Source organism: Haemaphysalis longicornis, unplaced genomic scaffold, assembly GCF_048455015.1.
Source record: "Haemaphysalis longicornis isolate Haplotype H1 unplaced genomic scaffold, Haemaphysalis longicornis Haplotype H1 scaffold_4, whole genome shotgun sequence".
Lineage (NCBI taxonomy): Eukaryota > Metazoa > Arthropoda > Arachnida > Ixodida > Ixodidae > Haemaphysalis > Haemaphysalis longicornis.
The window spans coordinates 182,670,028-182,696,121 of record NW_027526361.1 but is presented as its reverse complement, the minus strand read 5'-3'; the positions used below and the strand labels follow the sequence as shown (position 1 = coordinate 182,696,121).

The following is a 26,094-nucleotide window of genomic DNA, read 5'->3' as shown; positions in this document are numbered from 1 at the left end:
GCTGGGCTCAGTATTGGGCATACACAATATTTATCAAGCTGGTAATGCTCGCGAAGGTGGCCTAATGACTGGCGAAATCGTCGTCGTCGGCTCGCACGTTTTAATAAGTTGCTAGTTCATCACGGCCATGTTCCAGCCCCACGAAATAGAAGCGGTTCCACAATTATTTGAGAACTATTTGTTCTGCAGTGCACATTAATATCTTTATGATACTGATACCCTTATGCCCTGATTGGCAGTTCAAAACACCGTGGAAAGGGAGGGAGGGGCGAAAAATTGACACACTGATTCCTTATTTGCGGACTCGTACACCGAACTTACTTCAGTTTTTCAGCTTAATATTTCTTTGAATAAAGGTTGCTTTGAAAAACTTTCCCCTTTTTGAACGATGCTCGCATGTGCTGCCACATTACGAGAGCCCATTTGTTTTCTGGACGAGCCCAAAGAAATGGGAAAGGTCCGCTATGATAAAAAAATCCCGGTGCCTAAATGATTACCCAAAATTCTTTGAGAAATCTTCCATGATAATTTGTTTCATGTTTAGTCAGTGGCTGTCAAGACGTAGCTTGAAGCCGGGAGGATCGGTTGCGTGCTCAACGGGTGTGAGTTTACCTACGTGCAGAAGGACTATCAATTGGGCTAGTTGGTATTTGTTCCTGATGGAAAAATCAGCGCAAAGACGAAGATCTATAAAAAGAAGGGAGACGGGACACGCGCTAACTAGCAACTGAATTTTAAATCCACCGGAAAGGACATATGTACACTTACGAAGATTAACATATAGCGCATTCACTTTGTGCATACTGATAGCAAAAAACAAAAGAAAGAAAACACGAACCGCACGTGTGCTTGCACAATCACACTGCCCTGGCTAGAAAGTCGACCTCCCTATAGGCAAGGGTGATAGAGGGTTTGCTAATGCATCTGCTGTTTTTTATATGAAACGCCTCCACCTACGTGCTACACCACGTCGGCTAACAAAGGCTCACTACAGCCTGATAAATGAAGTAAAAGCGAGGAAGGTTTGGCGTGATTTCAGCCTGTCTGGGGAGAAAGATTCCTACGTGCGCCCACTGATTTCCGGTGAACACTTGGTAGCGGGGGCTCCTCAGTGCCTGCCACTGGTTTTGGGAGGTTCTCGTCAGCCACGGGCATGTTTGACGTTGGTGCACATTTCTGGTGCTGCGTGAGGGTGCAATGGGTTCTTGTAATTACCACAAAATGTGAAGGTGTAAATGCACCGAGAAGGCCGCTGTTAGGTTTCCGTTTTATATAGAAAAAAAATCGGAGGTCAGCTTCTAGGATGGCGGGAACATTGACAGGTTAGGGAAGTTGGCACGTGTTGATGAAGGCTGTATTCAAAGACAAGAGAGACACACGAGCAATCTAATCTTACATCGCTGGACTGACAACCACTGCTTGTACGGTGCCGCAGATTCAGCGAATTCTAACAAAATGAAAAAAGACATATCAATCTATAAATATTGTTTCTAGTGTACCGAAAGTATCTTCTGTAGGGGTTACGCAGCGGAGAAAACACGATATAGTGTCAGAATAACAGCGCCTTTCCTATTCTAAATGTTATATAGCAAATCAGGAAAGAAAATGTGACAGCATGTTAAAGTCCAGCGAAATTGTATAGAAACCACCTATCGGCTTGTAATGTTTGGGACATGTGGTTGGGAGCATCTTAATTTTTTGTAGATGCTTGAGCGCCATAACGACTATTGCCACTTTTTTATCCCGTAGGAGAGCTGTACACATCAGAAAATGAGGACGGCAGAGAAGAAATTCTGGCGGTTTTATATTTTCGATTATTTGAGGTACTTTTATTTTATTCCAATGCCTGAATATTTCACAGAGAGAAAGCAGCTTTCCTAATTTAATACACCTCGAGTGGGCTACAAACTGTGACTATTTTGTTAAAAGCAAAGCCTATACCTCCTTGTGGATTGCAAGTTGAGTTAGATAAAATTGTAAATCGAAATACCAAAACGATCACCAGTCTACGTTGGCTGCCGACGTCTACAAGGCGTTAAAGAAATGGTTTTGCCCCGATTAGCCGTTTGAACCAGCACTAATTATGCTAAAATGGCATCAATTTTAAGCCTGTGGCCGCATCGTTGGTGCGTTTGTGGTGTTCACGTAATGCGTGCGGAGCTAACTCACCGAAATACGGAACCACATGTGGTAACTCCTGCCTCCAGAGGTCGACTCTGTTTTTCAACTCGCGCAGGTCACAGATGAAGAAGGCATTATCTTCTTCCTGTTGTAAATGAATAACAGTTTAGTAGATCTTTTCGTAACGAGCATCTGGCAACCCACAACAAGTTTACCTAGCTGCTTATCATGCTTATCTCTGAAAAGGCAATAAAGACAAAATACAAGCTTGACACTCCTTTGTCCTTCCAATCATATTTCGAACTTCTAAAAAATAATAGAGATAATAAATGAAGTATATGCATGGTGCGGTGGTGACACCCCACCAACTTTCTGGCGTTTTCTCAATGATATCACAGAATCTTCATCGTGCGGTCGGTGGCCGCCGAAACCAAGCCGCGGACAAGAAACATGTCTGCTCTATTGTAGTTACCCTTGCACGACCCCTGAATGCTAGGGCGCTGTAAGCCCACCGATAAATATATTTTTAGTGCTGGCTTATATTACGTCACTCCTTAGCATATTACGTCCCGGTAGCACAAATGTGAACATTTGTAAATATTTTTTGCATTTCTCGCACAAAAAACATTTTTCGTGGCTGAGCGACTTCCGAACGTTCCGAGCGACTTCCGAAAGTTAATTCTTTCAAATTGTATTATGCGTTCAAGGCCCCTTTAATGAACCATTAACATTAAAACTCTCACGATTTCTGGCGGGAAAGCTATGGCACGGTAGAAAATGTGCTTTCGGGAGATCATATTTTATTTCAACACGGCACCCATACAATGTTCATGGAAATATCATCAATCAAGTTGAAGTGTCAACCATTGTACGTTAACGTGGGAAAAACGACGAAGGCAGAGAAATGACCATACGACACAAAGCGTCACTTTAAACAAACCCAACAGCAGTGGATACCAACTCTCCGAAGCTTCCATCTTATTAGGCTGAGTTGTGAGAATCGCAGTGATGATGTCACAAGGCGATATCCTTTGAAAGGCCAACATTTTACGATCATTATATGTTGGGATAAGAAGGATAAATGTTAACTACGGCGCAAAGAACACCCGCATTATTCGGAGCTAGTGTGCAGTGATTGACACGCGTCCGCTGCGCGTTAGGAACAAGCACGTGCCAGGTTTCCTTTACGCACTTGGTTACTTCCGCCTGAGCCAGCGCGTACACCTGCCGGATGCATAAGAAGAGCGGCGCGGACGGCGATTAGCTGCTGCATACCTCACCACGTGCCGGAAGAGGATGCGCGTGCAGAGAAAACCGATAATGCGGAGCCATTTATTTTGTAACTGACGCTTCCGTTATGACGTCGCTGGGTTATTGGCCGAAACGCCACGACCTCACCGGAACTCGGGTACCTGGCCGATGTCGTTAAACGGGACGTCATGTATTCCCGTTCGAGGCACTGAATCCTGAGTAGATAAGCTTCAACTCGATAGTAAATTTCAAATTTTTGGTGCTTAACGTTCTGAACCCGCACCCCTGCTATGAAGTTCACCGTAGTGGAGGGCTCCGGCTTAATGTTGGCGATTTTGGTACGTTTAACGCGCTCCGAAATGTCGACGCACCCGCGTTTTCGCCTTTCGCCTTCTTTTAAAAGGAGGTGGCAAGCGCAGCCGGGATTGAACCCACGTCTTCGGGCTCGGCAGCACGAGGTCTTAGTTACTGAGCCACCGCGGGCAGTCATAGAATTAAACCACAGTTCTGTGGAGGGAGGGCTATCGATGGAGGGCTATCTGTGGAGGGCTATCGATGCGTCTTCCTATATAATCTGTGGAGGGCTATCGATGCGTCTTCCTTTGAATGCGGTTGACTTCGCCGTTTATGCGTTATTATGCGTTATAAACTAGACGAGCTCACCCGTCAAATTCAAGGATTAGATATTTAGACGTTACACTCCACTGGAGGCGCGGAAATCACGTTTCGAAAATTGCGGATACCTCTTCTGGGTGGGCGTTGAGTCAGCCTGATTCGGTTTAATAAACGGAAGGGCTCATCCCAGCGTTATGCCGGTGGCGTGCATTTGTTTCGGGCCCTCGAGAAATGTCTTTTAACAACGGGGATGTTTAGATTTGCCCTGACGACAGCCTCTGATGATATTAGGTCACGCTCTATGGAATAGGGTTTTTTTTCACGCAGAAAAGTGTTCTTACTATAGAAAAAAACTCATAAAACTAAAATAGGCCCTCATGCCGTCATTTTGTATTTGTCATCGTTTAATCCTCCTGAAATAGTGTCTTCTGAGCAATACACTTTTGTTTATAAGTGAAGAGGATTTCAAAAATATTTGTGTAAGCGCGATTTGCGGAACCAGGCTTTCCCACGTTGCCTGTGGCGCATTGAAGCTGGTTTCTACGGAGGGAGTATGATTACCGAAAAGGACTGTAACACTTGGCTGTCTAAAATATACAGAAAGAGATTATATGGCACTTTACCGCTAAGACGACAACTCTAGCATTGCGGAGAGCTTCAACTGCTTGTCATAATTAGTTCAGAACGAAGTTGGAAGCGTCACAGGTTTGCTGAATTTATGTATTTCATTTATTCATATTAGCCCTAAAGGCCCACAATAGAGGGTATTACATATGGGTGGGCATACACACACTAAAAATACACACGTTGAAAGCAGTATTAGAAAAAAAGAAAAAAAGATAGAGAAGAACGAAAAAAGAAAACTTCGGTTCAATAAAAAACGAAGAGAAGATGTAAAAGAAGAACGAAAACTTCGGTACTACAAAATATGGCATGAATGCAATGTGTTTTAGGAAAAATAATTTGAACAAATAAACTGAATGCGCTTGCGCAAGAAGGCACTTACACATGACAGGGAAATTACTTTACGGAACTAGTTAAAGCAGTTAAATACAGAAAAGTGATGAAGGGCAAAAAAAAAGAAGAGCGGTGGGTGCACAATAATACATTTCAAGGAATAATACAATTCAAGCATCACAATTGGCGAGGCAACTCTTAAAATTTAGTTATTTCAGTTTGAGTTGCTATATGTCAGGGTAAATCGTTCAAGTCAGTCATGGTGTCGGGCAGGAATGAGTGTGCAAATGAGGACGAGTGACATAATTGGCGCTTAACTTTGTTGGGATAATCCCTGTGTAGAAAAATGGCTAATGGAGGCTGAACGAAATCGCTGGGAAGTGTTGGGTGGAAGCAGATTTTAAGGAAAAGGGACAGGCGAGCATAAGCTGTCGATTCGCGGTCATATACTGAGACATTGCGGTTACTGAAAAAGGCTGTCGCCGTTTTTCTTACCGAAACTACCCAGAAACAAATTGCGTGACAATTAGCCACTAAGACAACTCCAACATCACGCACGACAGCTTCGCTGGTCCTTCTTCTCCACAGAGTGCAAGAATACAGATTTTTTTAAATTGTACTTGCGTGATGCACGTCTCCGTGGTTTACGGAAAGAAAACGTACCTTAAACCAAGTTGAAGGCACAATGCTCTAAATGCTTTCGGAAGCACCGGTGGGACACTCTTCGCAGTCTTAAGCAGTTTTGTTTTATGGCTCAATGTTTCGCGCAGGGCAGTATACCACACAAAAGGAAAACCAAGTAATGAGGACAAAACCACGTTGGGACCTCGCAAGCTAGCTTCTGCAGCAACAAAAATGATACTAGAAATTTCATTTACGCGCCTGGCTGACACTGACAAGGCCGACAGAACATTGAAATACTGCCGCGAGTTTCAAAGAAGAATTCCGTGTGGTTTAAGTGAAGAACGCTAATTTAGCCACGGGAAGATGAGAAGCAGTAAAGTGCATTAAAGAAAATTGGCTTGAATGGGAAGCGAGCGCTATCATCGGTCTTACGAGCGGAGAAAATGCTGGTACGCCATTCTTTCCTATAGCGGGGGCGTCCGCAGTTTTTCCCACTAGCCTCCGCAAGCTTCTTACAACGTCATTTTAATAACCACATGAGCCCAAAGTGCAGGGAATGATTCTTACACAGAATATTGTTTTTGTATCTCGCCACTCCTTCCCACTGGAGATTTATTTTAGGGGCGTGCCGCTAAGGTCTGTGACGCCGCCGTGGCCTCCTGGGGACCGAGAAGACAGTCAGTTTTGCCGCTGATTGAGACAGAGGTAGCGTTTAACTGCATCCACAGCTCATTCGTGTTTAAGTGGGCGAGTGTGACAATGTTTGCCTCCACGGTAGTGAATACAGTTTCACGCGCATTCAAATTTGAAGTTGGCACCGGCTGCCTTTGCCCTTCAGAGTGGCAGCTGGGCTGTTGTCATAGTATGGTGGGGTACCATTAACACTTTGAGACGCCGGTACAAACTGACACGATCTTTTCTTATCAGTGTGAATTATGATACCTGGCCCGCACGACGGTCATCAGGGCTTGCGCAGCTATTCAACTGCCTGGAGCTAGAAAAGGCGATCGTTGTGATTGCCTGAACCGTATATTGTAATACTGTTCATTTACAAGAGGTCATACCGCAGTGCCGCACTTCGGGACCTCTTCCTGTAATATCAATCCCCATGCAATGTATCATTGTTATCGGTTACAATAAACTGAAACTGATACTGAAACAAATAATAAATCGGCATAGATTGTTGGATTTGCCCTGATCGACATTTCTTTGCGCTGAATGCCCCCACTTATAATTTCACAAGGACTGCTAGTATACTTTCACTCCGCGACTCTGCTAAAACAAAATTCACTCGAAGCACATACCTGTGTTTCCACTACCTTCGTTGCGACATCCCGAACGCTGCCTTGCTCATGCACGAAGGCACATTCATTTTGGTAGACGCCCATTTCTGCGTGCTCCTTTAACGGAACTGGAAAAGAAACGCGCCGCAAGTTAAAGGTAACGTTCATATTTTTACTGAGCTTGCTGCTTTTGGATGTTTAGCCAAACACCCGATAGCAATGGACATTTCTAGCACTTGAAAGCAAAACTTTTCACTGTTTTTTAAGTAAGATGTAAGATTTCTATATTATTTGAAGCATTGGAAGTAAACGCTGCTCCAAACAGAAAAAAATGTTAACCTTGCACTACTTGGCACATTATGGCTGGCTGATCGGTGCCTGGTCTCGTATTGCTGCATTGCAGCTAGCGAGGTAACTAATGATATCGCTCCTTTGGTGCACAGTGAAGGCAATGTTTGTCTAATTGTCAACGCTCAGAAATCTTTCAAACCCCTGGGTGGAAATCCTGCTAGCAGCTGGCACAAAAACTAATTTACGAGGGCGGTCACAAGTTAGACGGAATATACGTGAATATTTGCCTGAACTCAACTTGTCGCCTTCAGAAATTCTGTTAGAGAAATTGTGCCGCTAATAAACGGAGATAGGACACTGTCGTTTACAGAGTACTATTCGCGGAGTATACAGGTTGTAATTTGGAAAGATTTTGGTGTGCACTCTTCAACAGGTGTGGACTGTAGCTGAAATTTTTTTAAATGACTGTTTATTATTTGCAATGCCCACCACCACACCACTCGGTACCAATTGCACTGCTTGGTGTGCTTTTATTTGCTGCCACATGAATTTTAACAATCATAATCATTATCGTTAAATTTTTCTATGAAGGGTTATTTTTGCAGGGCAAGATTACAACGCAGTGGAAGGCACATGCTTATAGATTGCCACATTCATAATCATATTCGCCAATACAAAACGAATACTTTCATATCTGAAAACAGTGTTTATCGGTATTTAGCGCATGCACAGACATTATGACAAACACTGCGGCATGTTGAAAATCAAAGGCCATTATGATGCCCGAATAAGGTCCCCTGAACAAAGGCAAAAAAGGCAAAAAAAACACTCCAGTCGCGATTAAGGAAGTGTGAAGCGCTGGCGGAATTTTTCGGGAGCGCCGCTTATGATAAGACTACTGTATGCTTATTCTTTTTAATAAACGGCAATTAACTAGTGCTGTACCAGTAATACGCTCCTGACTTCATAATGTATGCTAATTACACAAATTCGAGCTGATATTGCAAGTCCTGGACAGTGAAGTCATCGGCAAATTATAGAATGATAGTGAGCAACGAACAGAGGGGCGTACTATCTAATAAAAGTTTGCTTTTCTATCGAATTTTACCACTACGCACTGAAGCGCAAGTACAGAGCTAACGTTCGCTTAAAACCTTGCAGATTGCATTCAAAACCCGAGCAGCTCAAATTCACCAGAACAGAAATTTAACAGTGCTGTTCAGTTGGATATCCAAATGTAAGAAGTTTAACTCGCATGCCGCCTCATACTGAACCATATCATGCGCAGAATCATGAACTCCAGAGACTCGGAAAGGAAAATCGAAACCAAAACGTGCTAAATAGACGGTTATATTCTGTGGATGGAATACAATGGTGCAACTTGCTTAGGTTCAGATATCACCGCTACAGCTTATTGGTTTTGTAAAGGAGCAGTAGAAATATTTGCCTTACCCTGTAAACCACTCTTGCTATTTGCCTGCACTGTCTGATGTTGTAGGTTGACGGTTTACTTCCCCAGAAATGAAAGATTTAAAAATACTGCCTTTTCAATCAAAATAACTGTTTGGAGTCACAGTAGGACGTTCTCGTCCCCAAACAAATACGCAGCCGCCACGAAGACCGTGTAGTGAAACATGATGAATTCCTCAATGGCATAAACAAAACTACATCTTTGTAGTAAATACTGCAACTACTCAATAACCTACGTAGAGTTCATGGAAGTTTGATAACGTGTGTGTTTGAACGATACACTACATGATTGTTGTATGCATAAAGTCATGGCTGCAGTTCCTAACGTTCTTCCGAATCACAGCGGTCTGTTTAGTACACTGTGCAAACCGCTTTCCCAATTCATGAACTTTTCTGCCCTCCTCTGGCTGGAGTATTTGTGGCTTTTCAATGGCTTGGGTTTGTTAAAACGTTTTCCTGCCTCTCTGTAAGCTTCTCATTCTGTAGAGACGCGAATGTCGTGCGATGACAGTGTCCAGCGTCCGGATCAATGACATTACGGCGAAAACATTTACCTGAGTGTACCTAACGTAAAAAAGAATAGGCCGTCGAGGCAACATGCTGCACTATAAGTTATTCATTAACTGTATCGCCAGGGTCTCCGAGGCAATTCTACAGCGCATAGGCGACAGCCGCTGAGCCATTTTTTTCTACTGTTTTAGTTACTTGTTTGAATAGGATGTATACCATGGTGCGCTCATCAGTGGTTATGCGCGTAACATTACTTTGTCAAGCGTATTTTATTCGCCGGATGAAAACAAACAAGGGAAGCTCACACTAACGCGTTATACGTGAAGGCAGCGAAGGTGTACGGAACGTTCACGACTTTCACGAATGTTTGAGACCACGATTTCAGCCGATTGGCTTCTCCGCAGCCGCGACGACATTTAATCCATCACTGCTGCTATGAGCGTGAGCTTTGTTTATTTTTTTTTCCGGAAATGATAATAATCGGGCACCACCCTGGAGGGGCGTACACTATGACGTGTCTTTCTAATTCCCAGCGAGTGACGTGTAAGGAGGGAGTAGAACTCTGGAGTTTTTTTTTGGCCAATCTTGGCCAATCTCCTCAAGTGGGTATGCTTGGCTTGACAAACGTGCGCTGGAGACGCTCGACGGTCGCCGCGAGACACGCACACATGTGCACTCGGCATTTTCTTGGTTTTCTTAACTGCGAAGATCATCATCATCAGTTTCTGCAAGCGGTCGCGCTTCGTTGATGCTCCTGAGTTTTTCGCTTGTGTTCGCGTTTTTTGCTGCGACGTTGGCCCTAATGCAGTGTTCCATAGCTTTCGTGAATGTGTGCTGACACCATTGAACCGAAAATTCGGCCCACTGGATCTTCCAGCCGCCCAAAACCAAGGCCCGACTACCCCAGCCGGCGGTTAGGCCTAACCTTCCGCCGCCTCTCACGGCCTCGCCCCACTCGGACTGCAGATTTCGGCGAAGAGGCTGCATGCGTGGCTGTCACGGCAGCTGCGGGCAGCCGCACATCTAAGTTGGCGCTTTGATCGACGCAACTTAAAGACGACGCAGCGTCTACAATGGCCAGCGCAACAATCTTGCAAGAGGTCCAACTCAACCAGACCCCCATTACCCGACAAGTTTCTGAAACGGACAACTACGAAGAGGACATCACCGAAGACAAAATGCAAGAAGTTGAAGAGGACGACGGAACTACTGACGAAGAGGGATGGCAACGAGTTCCCCTAGCCAAGAAAAGGCAGCCCACACGCACTGATCGGGTGAGTCCATCCCGCCGTCTATTACAACTGAGACCTTTAGCCAAGATTAAAATTAGGAACATCCCCCGACACGCTATCGCTAGCGCAATCGGACTCACAGCCCCCAGCCCCGAACTAGCTGAAATGGCAGCCGTAACATTTGACGATGCTGCAAACAGCGCGCATATAACGCTGTACGATGAAAGCCATGCAAACAAGCTAGCCAAAATAGATCACCTTTCATTCCGCCAGAACGGGAAGATCGAAACTATCGAAGTAGCGATAGAACTCATGCCCTCCAACAAGAACACCATACGAGGTGTCATCCGAGTACACCCGAATGAAAGTAATGAAGCAATCCACAGCTGGATTCGATGTGAACAAGCTGAAGTTCTTCGTGTCCAGAAGATCGGCAAATCGGACAGAGCCATTCTTACATTTAACTCGACTACCTTGCCGAGAGTAGTGAAATACTACATGGAACTGGTACGCGTGGCTGAGTACCACCCCAAAAGGTTGGTGTGCTTTAACTGCCACAGTCTGGGACACATGTCCAAGTACTGTCCGTCACCCAGCGTGTGCAAAGAATGCGGTCGCACCCACGCTGCTGAAGGAGAGTGCGAGTCCACGACCTTTTGCGTCACATGTCAAGCAGATGGTCACCTAGCGATTAGCAAAGTCTGTCCCAGTCGCCTTCCCAAACAGGAAGACAAAGTGTCTAAAACGGACCCTCAAAACGATCAAGAACCCAAACGCAGCAGTAAAGCCTTGCATCGACATGTCACTAGTGGTGTCTCCTGGGCTACCGCCGTCACAGGATCCACCCAGAAAGCCGGCCATAACCCCATAATGCCGCTACCGAATGACCATCCCATAGTGCTGGAAAATTCGCAGCTAAAACAAAACCTTCAGGAGCTTCGTTCGGAGCTCGAGGCATTGCGTAAAGAGCTTGCATTCCTCCGAAGAGCGGCTACACGTCGTCAGTCTGTTTCCCCTTCCCAATCTGCACCTAAATCTGCCCGACAGAGCCGTTCTCGCATTTCACGCAAAAAAGCAGATGTAGCTTCGCAATCGACAGGCTTCAGCTCCACGCCTTTCATTACTCAAGAAGTGGTGGCGCAACGAGAAGCGCAACTAAAGTTTGAAGCACCCAAGGAATGGCAAAAGGCTTTCAACAATATTGCGGATCTTCAGGGCCAATTTACCACTCTGAGACAAGACATACAGAAGATCGTGGAGGAAATGCACAAAGTCACACAAATAGTCACTCCGCATACTACGATATGTAAAAATAAGGCGCCTCAATAGATTCCCCACTCGATGCCCCCAAGCCGTTTAATAATGCAATGGAATTGTCGTAGTTTCACTCAAAATGGACCGCTACTCACCTCACAGATATCTTCAAGTTGTCCACTCGCCGTACTTCTCCAGGAGAGTAGAGGCTCATGTAGGATTCCCAACTATACAACGTACATGGATCCTAAAATCACTTACACCCCCAAAAACCCGGCGAAAGCTCCCAATGCACCTGGACAGACAGCCGTGTTGGTACATAATTCTTGCCAATCTGTTCAGGACCGATGGGATGCAGCAAGTAATCCTAACAGACAAGTCGTCGTCGTTCGCATTGAACCGCCACGTGGCAAACCTCTGCTCGTAGTATGTCTACTACCGGCCGCAATGCAACTCAGGAACAAAGGACTCATATGATTGGATTTCGCATATATTTTCTCTAAATTTTAACGGCCCGGTTATTATTGGTGGAGATTTTAATGCTAAAAGCACTATATGGGGTTACTCCCATTGTGATCTCCGTGGAAAGCTTTTGCAACAAACGCTGGAATTTAGCCCCCTACAACTGTGCAATGAACCTTTCGTTCCTACTCGAGTCGGTCTTCACAGCTCACAACAAGATACCACTCCGGATCTTACCATCGCTACACCGGGCATAGTAAAACGATGGCAGGCCCTGACGTGTACGTGGGGCAGCGACCACTTCCCGATTCTAATCCACCTAAATGGTAAAAAATTACGCCCTAAGAATACGTATACTGCCGTCAACTGAAATGTATTCCGTTCACTATTTCATACGGCTCCTCAACCTGACCTATCTTAGTTTGTCGCCACCCTGAATGAAGCACGCAGCTTGGCTCTAGAGTCCGTGACTCGTACCGTCGAAGTCGATCTACCGGATGCGCACATGCACAGACTCCTGCGTACTGATGAACGCCTCACAAAAAAATATCGAACACACGGAAAACGCCACAACGATCTCATGAAACTTAAACGCCACTACAAGAAGATAAATGAATACCAGAAAATTCTTCAGTCTGAAAATTGGCACAATCTTTGTCAATGCCTTGGACAGGAGAGAGGTCTTTCGCGCCTATGGGGCCTTTTTCGAAGTCTAAGCGGTCGAGCAAAGGCAAGACTGCAGATCGTACAGGAAATGTGCTTGCACTATGACTACCCTGAAGTTGAAAAAACTCTTATAACGACCTTTTTCCCTCATGCTACTACCGACAAAGCGGCTCTTCGTCCCCTGCCTGTTATCGAGATTCTTACGACCCTTGGAGACCTCGACTCGCCATTCACTTTGAGCGAGCTCCAAGTCGCTATGTCACAGGGAAAGCCGAAGTCAGCACCAGGTCACGACCGAATTATATGGCAGGATGTCCGTAACCTACCACCTAATGGGCAAGAGGCACTTTTGGCTCTCGTAAACCAGTCCTGGGACACTGGAGAAGTTTCTGAGCATCTCAAAACGTCGATTATTCATCCTATACCCAAGCCGGGCAAAGACTCCCGTAAACCCGAAAACCTTAGGCCTATTGCATTAACCCCTGTCCTATGAAAATTAATAGAGCGAATGATCAATAACAGGCTTCAACATTATCTCGAGACGACTGGTTGGTTTCACCCGGCCTTAACTGGCTTCCGGCCTAATTTGGGAACGCACGACTATCTTTGGCTTCTCCGTCGAGTAGTGAACCGAACATCCCGCAAGAGTACTCCTGACTACATCGTCGCTCTCGATATTCGCAAGGCTTTCGACAACGTCAGCCAAGAGGGCATACTCCGAGAATTGGCCGCTGCCTTCTCCAGTAAAAAGGCGCAGAAATGGGTTCGTTGCTTTCTAGAGCACCGACCCATTCGTCTCAACCCGCGGGACGCAACGCCCACAACCTACTACCTTGACAGAGGCGTTCCTCAAGGCTCGATTCTTGGACCTCTACTATTCAACGTGGCTATGAACCGCGTTGCTTGCACACTCGAAACAGACTCTGCTGCACGCTTCGCCATGTATACAGATGATATCGTCGTGTGGACAGAAGCTGCCGACTATGACTCCAAGGAAGGTATGCAAATTGAGCTTCAAGCTGCTGTGTTCAGCTTGGAGCGCACCCTCGCTACATTCAATCTGCAATTATCTCCTAATAAGACAGAATTCCTCAGCGTGGACGGCAAGCGCGCGACGAACCCGGATCAAACCATCGAACTTCAAGTGGCCAACAAGGTAATTACCTCTAAAAATGGCATTATTAAGCGCCTGGGGTTGCAGATAAGCAGCTGTAATAGTCCTGCTGCGTGGATTCGCCATTTAAGAACAACTTGGCGCTCCACATTGCACTTAATAACTCGCATCTCTGGAAAATATGGCGGATCACGTCAGAATGCATGTCTCATGCTTGCTCGTGCCGTTGCGCACGGACGACTGACGTACGGGTTCCCCGTTTATGAATTGCGTCCCCGCCATTTAAACCAGCTTCACATCCTCAACAGACATCTAATCCGTACCATCTCGGGGCTTCCACTCCATACCAAAACAGACGTACTGTCGGAATCAGTTTCGCTTCCCCCCATCGCTAACCTGGTAGAGGAGACGACGCTCCGCTTTCAGAAGCACCTTGAACACGTGCCTCAAGGACAATCTATTTTGAAGTGGGACACATTAAACAGTACTTTTAATGCTGACGCTTTTCCACCTGCTATTCCACCCTGGGAGCGACCCGCCCTGGGCCACCTCAGGCGCCGACCCATTTCTAGCCGTAACCGCGCCGTACGGGAACAATATGTCCGCACTCTCGCCAACGACAAAGCTCCCGATGAAATAGACATTTTTACCGACGCATCCATGAACGGAACAACAGCAGCGGTGGCCTGGACCTGCCCTGACATCCCCCAGCTTAATGGCTCTCGCAATATAAGAAACACATACGGTCTCACTGATGAAGCCGAACTTTTCGAAATCCTCGGCGCCATTCAGGCCATACAAAGTGCGACCTCATTTATCACCACCAACAAGTTCCGTGTCATCACTGACTCCCAAGTCGCTCTACGGGAACTGAACAGGTCCTTCTCGCCCAATTCTACGTCCACCAACATTCTTTACAAAATTCGCGACCTCACTCACGAAGGGTTCAAGATACTCCTGGTCTGGACTCTGCTCAGACATATGGAGCGGACGGAAACCATTCGGCGCATAATGCTGCCCGGGAGTGTTTACGCAATCCTCCCATGGTTCCCGTGTCCATCCAAGGAAGACCTGAGCCCCAACAGGCATGCGAAATGGACTGACAGCAAAAATACCGTCGAGTTAAGAACCTCAGCCGGCAACGGCTTTCCGACGCCTCACCACCTGGTTTTCTTGCTCCTCTGCAGTCCCTGCCAAGAACAGGAGAAATTTTCGCTAATAAAGTCTACGCTGACTCGGCCTACACTCCGGACGTCATCTCCAAATGGACAACGCATAGGCACCTTGCTAGTCCTCGGTGCCCCTACTGTGGCAGCAACAATACACCGAACCTTTTCCACCTCATCTGGGCATGTTCAGCTTACTCGACTGACCGCGACCAGTTCCTTACGACGCACGTACGCCCGACGACTTCTGAAGAACATGTGCAACACGTCAGAAACAACCCACAAATTTTACAGAAAATTACAGAATTCGGTCTCAAAACAGGTCTCTATAAAGTAGTATGATGGCGGATCGTTCACCCTCTCTCTAGATGTACCCCCAAACACACCCCTTGTGGCTCCTGAACGGCTCCTTTCGGATACCCCAATCATGGTCGTATTAGAGTGCCCTCGTCACAACTTCACCTGTGCATATCGTGCTAAGTGAACGCTCACAGTGCAGTACAGACTTTATATGAACAATCTTCCCCTCCCCTTTTCCCCGTGTCCCACACCAGGGCCTATTGGCCTCCTCCTGTAATAAAGTCATCCATTCTTAACTGCCAGGCGGTTGCCGCGAGGAACGAACTCACGTGCGCGCGCTCGGCGATTTCTTGGTATTTTGAGCTGCGGACGCGAAAAATTACTATTTGCTAAACAGCTTCGCTGTTAAACAGAAAGGCGGACGATGCGCCTGCAGGGGAAGATACTGTCTCTATAGTCAAGCGTGTTAATTTAAATAAAACACTTAACGGCTAAAGTATCTTGCACGTGAAGGAAACGGTACATGGCGAAAGGATTAATTATTTTGCGATCAGTAGGGAAAATCTAAGTCTATTTGCAGCATGGTGGTTTGTTTCTTCGTTTTGGACTGAGATATTTTTCTGCGTTCCTGTTTAGTAGCTTAAAGTTGTCCCGAAAACGCTATGCATACGAAGTTCGACGTAGAGCCGAACCAAGCAACCATACTAACCGGGAGAGCCAGTGTGTTGCTGTCTGTCGTGTGACGTTCATTTGTCGACTGAGCTAGTGTTGGGGGAAGTGACCCACTTAAACGTTTCATACGCGGCATCTGTGTATCTGGCGCAACATAGTCCGTCTTTTCTGGCCTCATAATGAAGTTACAAATATGACAGGAGGCCTCGCTCGCAGTAGGCGAACACGGTGTTAAACTAGGGCGCAACCTTCTGCCTCAAGGATGCAAGCATTGTTTTTGTAGACAGCAATGGTGAGACATTTTATGCGAAAAATGCGATGTGTACGTGGTTGTATACCTGTACGTACGCCCTGAAACCTCGGCCTCAGATTTCTTCCGGACGTGTGCTATGTGTCCTTTCTTTACGAATAAAAAGGTGAAAGAAATCATGAACCGAAGGCTGACTTCATGCTCCCTTATAAGAACGCGGGAGAAGAAGGTGGCTAGGAGAAGTACAAACTGTAGCATTTGCTGCACACCCGTGCTGCACCGGGCAGACCGTGCTTAGCGTACTAAATATTTCAAACATCACGTTTGCTCGTTGTAGCAACGGCATTGGCGGCCAGCTGCTGCTTTGGTTGTCCCGCCGTATTGGAATTTTGTCACATTCATTCTATTTGATCCTACAGATCCTTAACTCGCTGCACGCTCCAATTTACTCAGTGGCTATGGCGTTGTGCTGCTGAGCCCAAGGACGCGGGTTCGATTCCCGGCCGTGGCGTTCGCCTTTCTGAAGGAGGCGAAAGGCGACAACGCCCGTCTTTTTAGAGATTTCGGCTCCCGTTAAAAAACTCCAGTGGGTGAAAATTAATCCGGAGCACTCTAATACTGCGTGCCTCATCGCCTGTGTAGCGCAGGCACGTTAAACACCAAAATGAAACAATCAACGCTTCAATTTATAAAGCGTACATGCGATGACCGGAGTCATGGGACACATCGAGAGAGCGTGAGACGCGCCCGCCGGCTGCGGTGAGAAGGTGACTGCGTTTTTTCGTTCTCTGATCTTATGTGGCTTGCTCTGTTCACGTATCGACGAAGCGAATTGAAGCCGACATGCCCCGTCTCTCACTCACGTAGTCAACACGCAAACGTACCAAGGGTGGCTGGCAAGTCCTCTAGCCTCAGGTCGACTACACTAGCAGAAGCGAAGAAGGAAACGCACTTCTTTATGACAACGACCAGGCAGAATGGTCTTGTATAACCAAGGCACGCGGGAGGGCGCGCCTCTCGCCGTTACGCCCACCTCCTTTGGACTATCTCCACCGGCGCAGTTTCCATGTCCACGTTCGAGAATTCACTGCCCGTACGCTAGCGACGTCGGCTTAACGCATAATCGCCTGACTTGTATCGCCTTATTCACTGTGTATTGACAGGTCGTATTGTAGAAACTCATATTCTGTCAACCGAGAATGAAGTGTCGGTCAGTTTACGCTTAGCTGGTATCCCCGCGTGGGCTATACAAAAGACAATTGAAATATTTTTCGCAGGACAGCACGTTGACTCTCTTCAAACATAATCACCATTTTCTTCCTCATCACCACCACCCCCATCGTTGTCATCATCATCATCATCATCTTCTTCTTCTTCTTCTTCTTCTTCACCGTATTTGTCATCACTGAGAGATGGCACACTCTCTAGCTGACTTCCAGCTGCTGCTGTTCGGCACCTTGCGATTGTTTTCTTGGTACCAAATTTTATTCTCTACTTCATACACCGTGTTATCGGTCTTTCCTTGCTAGTCCTGTCGTCGGTAGCCATTTCCTTACTTGGTCAATACAACATGATCAATTCTCCACTCCTAACTGTTCAGCCCAACTTCAGTTATTTAATTTAATTTAGGTTAAGATACCATTCTCCCTAGTTCGGCGGCTAATCGAAGAATCTCAAGTCGAATCCCAAGGCGTTGCCTTTATCATTCTTTAAAAGGGTTGAGAGTTGGGCGAGTTGGTAATGATGCATCTCGAAAAACAAACAAACATCACTTTTCCCTTTCACAGGTGGTTGGGCTGATCTAAGTCCCGAAGTTCCTGCCGCTTACATATCCTTTCTTTTTTGTGACAGAGGTCGCATACAGCTCAGTACTTCAGACTGTTTGTGGGGTTATTTTTCGCCCAGCCATGCTGCTTTGCACGCAAAAAAGTTCTGAATACTTGCCCATAATTGGCCAAAGTAGAGACTTGGTGCCACATACCTCAAAGTTATTTGGGGATTTGAATGTCTTTTAGTCCAATAGAGCGGGGTTTCCGGCATCGCAACATCGCGCCTGTCGTTCTGTCTGAGTGCGAGGGCTGCCAGTAAAGGTAATAGAGTTAAAAAATGCCGCGGAGGTAAGAAACTGCGCTGTTCGGCACCACCCGGGGCCTCCGGTCATGCGAAATGTCGGGGCGGCACGATCACACGGGGAGCTTGCTGGCAGCACAGGGAAGCTCAGAAGACGACACTACGGGGAGGATGTTAACTTATACACAGCTGGGTTTCGGCTTACGGTGCCCTAGGGCGTGGTGTTTGCGCAGAGTATCACCTTTATCGCCTTTACCGTGTCTGAATAGTTTCAGAGGAAACACGTTTCATCTATTCTGATCAATACAGATTTTCAGTGTCGCGATCGCCGGGCGGAACAGAGTAAACGACGCTGGGTTCAACGAGCGTCCGGTGCTGTTGGACTGCTGGCTATATTAACTTAGGAAAACAAAAAAAGTAAAGAAGAGAACCGAGTATAATGGAGTGGCGGTTTAACTACAGCGCCGCCGCTCAACTTCCCCTTAGAAACTTAGACTTCCCCTCGACTTCCCCTTAGAAACTACTTGAAATTCCTTGTTGCTGCTTTCGGTCCAACCTATTTACGAACAGGTTGTAACTAACACCTAGCACGTCTCAGTATTTAATGACCACGTTAAGGGGAAATCGGAAAATGTAGGTATTTTGTTGTGTGTTCGGCAATACTTTCTTCCTTGCACGAACACATGAACGTTCGACCTGTTGGGTGTCATGCGTATATATGTTTTAAATAAAACGGCTATCAGCGCGTCCAACACAAAAATTGGCTTGGGTTAACGGTTAGTGTTCAATCCGGCGAACTTTTTTTCTTCCACAGTATACGCTGCCTGTAGCACATTTCTATGAAAACAAATGCGAAAAACATCTGCCTATTTTCATTGCACATCTCGGCATTTACTACACTCGACCTAAAATTGGGGCGGTTTATTGTAGAAATAAATGGCTTTGAGTACGCCTAGAAATCTTCCCCTAACATCACTCAACTGGAAACATTTTAAGGTTGAAACAACAAGGTCACACGTCAAAGTTAATTTAAAGGGTGCATGTTTGAAAAGAAAGTTAGGAATTCCAGACCAAGGTGCAAACTAAAGAATCTATTTTCCCAGCCCACAGCTATTTCCACTTATATCAGTCGTAATGGCACAATAAAGTGGCCTGAAGTTTATGCATCGTGATGGTGGCTAGCTGTCTAGATTTTATGCGGATATCAGGTTCATGATCATGATCATCATCGTAATCATCATCATCTTTATTTGTACGTGCCCACCAACAGCGCATGGCCTTAAGCGGCGGTGCTCAGGACTAAACTTACAAAATTTAGAGCAAACACAAACCATTTAAATACGGCGCGAGCACGGCAATCCTGACTACCAGTTACAGTTTATTTGGACATGTTACTCGTTTCGTCCGTTTTTGGCTTTTTAGGTAAATGAACAGTGCTTTGTATTTTTTAGAACAAAAGAGATTCTCGGATAACGTTTATAAAGCGCCATTTCAACATGCTTATGGATTTTCGAAAGAACACCCAATTCTACCATCTCCAAATTGCACATTTGTAAAACAACGAAAGAAAGGACATCACACACAGCTGAATAGTCCCCCTGCGCTATCTCAGAAATAAATCCTACTTGATTTTTTTACAGGGCTGCGTCAGGTGACCCAAAATATTTGCTCCTTGGACGTATTGTTTTCGGTTATTAACTCGGCATAGTTATGCACAGTTAATTCGACATCTTCACATGGAAGCTCCGTCAGTTTTGTTTTTCCAAAAATAGATTTTTCAGTGATCGTTTTTCAAAGCTTTTGGATGGAACACGGTAGCGGAGAGCTAAAAAAATGTTAACTTCACCTGAACGACTTAATACAAGTGGGAACCACTTTGCATGTGGTAAATGTAGCTTACGACGTTCATGATGCACTGCAATAGTCTTATCCAAATATTGGTATGGAATAGAGGAGTGTTAGGCATATTACCGGAGGACTAAAACAAGATAAATACATGAAATAAAACATAAATATCAAAGCGCCTTTCTTAAGAGAAAAATGGTAAGAGCCAGGCTTGCTCCCATGCAACCTGAGACAAAATTTGAAATCTAAACTTATTTTACCGTGTAAGAATGGCGCAACGGGATAGACGTCGGCTGTATAACACAAGAACCAAGGTTCGGTTCCAAACTCCGTGAATGTTTTTTTTTTCTTGAGGCGCCTGATGAGCCTTTCCTTATCATCATCATCGCTTTGTGAAACCCATTGTGGCTTTTCTGCAGCGCGTTCTGGCGCGACATCGAATGCAATCAGAGAGGCATAGAGAGTTTCGCTTTAAAAACCGAGAAACGAACCTGAAGTTCGCAGTTTCCCCAGGTGAGTATTGGATTTCTTCGTGACGTTAGAAAAAGATCAGCGCTGATATCACTTTTCCGGTGACGGGCCACAGATCGGTGACAGCGGTAGAACGCCCAAGATTGGTTTGAGAACTCGGCAAGCGGTGCTGAGACTGGTCCCTTGGGAAAGGGGGTGACACTGCAAGAAACGACGTCAGAACAAACATAATTTACTCTCATAGAAGAGAATCTTTCTGTGTGTATTTCTAATTGTATACTCCTAAGTTAACTACGACACCAGCACCGTGGCATAGAGAAAAGTTTGATTCTTGAGCCTTGGGGAGGCTACGGTGAGACGGGATTGAGTCCATCGCTTTTTTTTTTCAGTGTTCTGTAGGAGGTTATAAAACGCTTATTTCGGAAATAACTGATTTCGTCAGATGACCCTGCTTATATCAAACAGCTTTTTGCTGATATCCATAACGCTGACAAATGTCTGCGAAGGAATTTAAGGGATTATCCCAAACAATTCCTGACCGCCACGTCTACACTTGGGAGCAAATTACGCGCTTTTAAGTGTACTCAAAATGCACTAAGCGCCTCAATATGCTGGCCTATCCGGGCGTCACCTGGTACTGACACTGCTTTATCGACAAAGTCAGATGTTTACGGGCAACAGGCCGAAGCTCAGCTCAGAAGAAAACGGCAGTAAAGCACCTAGGGACGTATCAAGGGAACCATTGAACAGGAAAGCCAGGAGTGCTGGGCTGGATGTTTCTTTCCGGAATTAGGCAAAAAAGCAGCCCGTTTGTCACGCCAGAAAATACACCCGCAGAAAAAAGATACTAGGCATGGCTACGTATAACTCTTACATTACTTTTACTAAAAGTTAGCAAATTGTAACGTATAAACTGGTATTAGAGTGGCATTAAAAGCATTGCTTGTTCACATATCTGTTTAAACCACCAACATAACTCTTCCAAACCCTGTCTCCTGACGAATCTCTCGCCATACACAGCACAGAACGCATTGTCACTCACGTGTCGCTAAATCTTTCCTAGCTTTTCCCACTGGCCTGTCCGTATTTATGAGAGCTTTCACGATAAACCCCAACAAAAAATATTCTGGAAAACTGCAGCTGCTCAACAGGATTCCGCAGATCCGGTGATGCTGTGCGGCCCAAACCTCTTCTTTCGTTTTTTTTTTCGAATTCTGCGGTTCGTGCGCTGTGAGTCACACTTTTATACATGATGCTACGTCCGCTCTAGAAAAAAACTTCAGAGATAACCACCTCTTCCTGCTCGAACCACACGGATTCATTCCCAGCACGTATCCCGGCGCTTTCTTCAGCGCGACAATTGATTTTATTGCAGGCGTGCTTGATGAATAAATGCTTCCTGTATCCGATTGAGTGACATGAGGCGTACGGTGAACTCGGGCCTTAACATAGCTAATGAGCCTGTCAAATACCACACGGGATAAAGTGAGGTGCTCGGTTTGGAAAGCGGGGAGTTATTACAGGAAACGCAGCGAAGTCCCGGTACACCAGCCGATTCGTGGATAGAAATCCAGCACAGTGACATGTAAATACTGTCACCCGACAGTTAGTGTGTTTTAAATGTCCTGCGGTCAGACAAAGCTGTTCAGGGTGCTTCGAAATATAATTTCTCCTAAGCAGTTACGGTTACTCAATCGCTTGTAGCCCCATCTATTTTTAATAAAACATTTGATCTAACTCTTCTCTAGCTGGCCTAGCGTCGATATGTTAACACCAACACTCGTAGCATTTATTTGCGCGCTGGCGTTTCAAGGAAATCAAGAGAGCCTGTTGAAGCCAGGGCTCCCGCGGCACATACGCGCTGCTTCTGGCGCACAGAGGGCGTATTTTATTGATGGGCGCCCGACACCACGTACGCGAACTTCCCTTCACTACTTGTCCTTCCCGAACTTTGACCTACCGTGCTCTTACGTTGCACGCCCGGCCGTAGGAAAGCACTAACAGTCGATCCCGGGACCCGTGGTGTGGGATAGACTTTGAGGCAGTTTGTGAATCGTGAGAGACATGCCGGCGTATTCAGCACATGGGTGCCGCACTGCAATCCACAGTTATGGTATACAAATAGAAATTCGGGTTGGATGGCTCAGGCCTAGTAGCCGCCTATCCCGAATACATGGGTCGAACACAGTCGGCCCATGGTGGAGGAGGGACGATCCGCTCCTAGTGTGCACCACGCAAGGCGCGTGCTGCGCATGATAAAAAAAAGAAAAACTAATATGTGCACTTCTCTGGCAGCAAGCAATGGCATTGCTATCTCTGCTTGCGGAGTTAATCTAGGAACGCAATAATCTAGGAACGGCCGTTGGTGTATAACACGTAGTTTAGTTCCACAAAACATCGTGCCGTGCTTACCGCCTGAGCGTGAAACGGAGTGAAAGCAGTGTTTCTATAGTAGCACTTCTAAGCGTAGCCTTCCGAATTAAAAAGAAAGAATATTTCTATCTCACGTAAAAAATGTGGGAGCAATGAAGAGCTACCGTTGCAGGACATCGTACAAATGGAATTATGCGTTGTGTTACCAATGAAAGCCACAAACTTCTGTCTTCCACTTAATTGCCGAGATCGGGGTTTCCTGATTTGTCCCTATGTCGGTGTTTGTTCATTGTTAAAGGTCATAATCGGGAAAGATTGAGCTTGCTACTAACCATGGCGTACAGGTTCATTGTCGCTATTTCGGCCGTTCAGTGATTCCCAATGGGTCGCCGCTTTTTCGGCTTAGTAGTGAAAGCTTATTGCCGTCGCTATGCAATAGACTGAACGCTCAGAAACCGAACTACGCCACACCTCACATCCCTTGATTTTATTTCCTTAAAAAAAACCCTCAGGGGTGTTACATGGCATGGTGTTACCACTGGTATGCGTCTTTCATGCGCACATACGGCGTGAAACAGGCACGAGCCGTGCTCTCATCGTTCACATTCGCCCGCTCCCCCCTCCTCCCCGCCCCAGCGGAGCACCCACACGAGCAGCGCGACGCTGTCGGCATATATTGGCCGATGTAACGGCGAATACGGGGAAACGAAAATGAGTGCTGGGTTTTGTTTCGTATCGACTCCCCAAATTTCAAATCGTAAGATTATGTATGTCTCCTTTGGCAAACACGCAATAATATTGCTTCGACAGGAGTAACTTCCCTATCCGAAAAGGCAGTGTATTTTAGCGCCATTTTTGTGCTGAAATCCGCTGAAAGCGATGGTTTGCGCTGCTGGCCCCGCTGAAAGCCGCTTGTGCTGCTTATCAGCGTTTCAGCACCGCTGTCAAGCAGCGTCACGCGCGCCGGAGTGGCGTAAATGTGCTGAAATGTGCTGCAGGCGCTCGAACCTCACTTGTGAACAGCGCGTTCGTGCTGCAATTGACGTGTCGCTGGCGGGCGGTACGCTGGACCCAAGCGGTGCTGCCACTGCAGTGTGCGCGCGCGTGCTGTGCGGTGAAGCAAAGAAAATCTTTGCGTGCAGAGGAATTGCGTGCAGAGGAAGAGGAATAAACTTTATTTATGCGAGCCTTAGGTGCTGATGTCTGGGCAACCGCCTGGTGGATGGTTTCCTCTAGGCCGGGATACCCTGGCCTAGCTGCGCTAACTTTAAAAAAATTCGTTATTACAAAATCAAGGCGCCTAACTGACCAAAATTTTCAACTCTGCCCTTTTTGCTGTCGCAGAAACAGCAACCGCTTGCCATATTAACGCGTGCGTAGGTGCGTGATTACGATCGAGACACCGGTGTTTGAGGCACTTCGTACGGTTGTACCCCTATCCATACATTTGATATTGCTATAACTAAAATTATTCGCTGCAATCAAATGAGAGCGCGTCCGCCGCCATACGAGCGATGACCCTAGTTACACGGGCACTGTTTAACCACAGTTATGCAAACCGCGGTTACACAAAACCGCAGTTTGCTACGTTGCACGACAGACGAAACTGCGGTTACCCCGCTAACCATGGTTAGCGCAAACTGAGCTTGTCCACCTCAGTTCGGTCACGCTAACCGCAGTTTCCGCAGCCGCAGTGTTCGAAATCGCACAAGTCAGTTGGGACGCAAGTGGCGGCACGCATCGGCGGAGGCGAAAAAAAAAAAACTCACCTGGCGTTCGGAGCCCAGGAGACGAAGGCCCTCAAATAACCGGCGCCCCACAGCTGCCCCCAAGAGGTGCTTGCGTTCTTTGCGTCGCTGCTGCTGTTGACTGCTGCTGCTTTGCGTCGCTGCTGCTTTGCTATTGACTGCCCGTCAATTGCGGCTCGTTTTCCGATCCATCATCCACCCGATCAACTACGACAAAAGCCGTGCTAAAATTGTAAATTCGGCGCGTCGTCCGCCAAAACAATGGATGAAGCAGGCAATCGTAAAGCGTTTTCACCACTCGGGAACGGTCGGCGCGCACGTCGGCCGTGCCTGCAAGTACGCCGGCCCGCCCAGCCCGCCTGCCCGCACGGCACTGCAAGCGGTTCGAACCGGCCGAGACCACGGCAGCAACAGCTTGTCGTCGCTCTTCGATATCAATCTGATCGCGGAAAAGAACTTCCACATGCGAGAAAGTGGCTGTTAGTGTGGTGAAAAATTGTGCTATGGATTGTAATTCACAGTTGCAGAGATAGCAGCGATCAAATATCCACAACGATGCTAAGCCTAAAGTTTCCAACACCGATCAGACCCGAGCAAACCAAGCCGGTAGCGAGCTGTTGGGGAGGCCCCTCTCCTCGCCGCGCGCGAGTGTGTCACGTTTGGGTCTGAAACAACTGTCTTAACGATATTTCCTTTTGTCTACACTGCTTCTTTGTTGTTTTTCATCGTGAGATTAAAAGTTGGTCAATTATTTTTTGTTACACTCACAACCAGTGACCGCTGTCGTCACTTGTAATTTTTCGTGCAACAGCCAAAACAGTTGTTTACGATAGCCACGATTAAACCTAATTACTAGGAAGAGGGGAACTGGGCAAGCGTAGGCGAGCGACCAGATATTGCCACAATGAAAAGCAGACTTCAAAACTGAAGCCGTAGCTGCGGCACCCTGATGGACGAACTGATAGCTGCCACAATTCATTACTGGGCTGCGCAGTGAAGTGTCGAACGCGGTGGCCGCACAATTAATCGCCAAGCGCTTGTCACGTTGTCTGGCCGCGCTAGGAAGCGGCGTTTCCCCTCCTGTCTTGTTCTTGCTCCGTGTTTTAAACAAAGTTGTTGCATATCACAATCACTCAGCTTCAGCGTTTACTCCATCGTATCCACATCACACGAAGTCTGGTTGCCAGTCAAGCGCCTGTGGGGACTACTGGCCTGTGAGTGCACGGCGAACACGAGAAGCCAGAGAGCCAGAGTGGAAAAATGGATCAGAATGATGAAAACTTACAATTTTATTGCTTAACGGAATGTCCTGAAGGTTTGAACAAGAATTATGTCCTTGTTTGGAGAAC

The 26,094-nt window shown here is 46.5% G+C and overlaps 1 protein-coding gene across 2 annotated transcripts in view; it reads right to left on the bottom strand.

The window, feature by feature from the left end:
• Positions 1-24,965, bottom strand: part of LOC144179551 (uncharacterized) — a 57,282-nt gene extending 32,317 nt beyond the window's left edge. Inside the window, exons 1-4 of one of the 2 annotated variants that reach the window (XM_077707943.1) lie at positions 24,767-24,965; positions 20,645-20,825; positions 6,873-6,979; positions 2,170-2,266 (exon numbers count right to left, since the gene is read on the bottom strand). In XM_077707943.1, the coding sequence (XP_077564069.1) occupies positions 2,170-2,266; positions 6,873-6,956 (181 nt within the window). In that variant the 5' untranslated portion in view covers positions 6,957-6,979; positions 20,645-20,825; positions 24,767-24,965. Of the gene's footprint in view, positions 1-2,169; positions 2,267-6,872; positions 6,980-20,644; positions 20,826-21,666; positions 21,732-24,766 lie in introns of those variants that run through there. The other variant, XM_077707942.1, reaches the window with a different exon arrangement.
• Between the last annotated feature and the right edge of the window lie 1,129 nt (positions 24,966-26,094).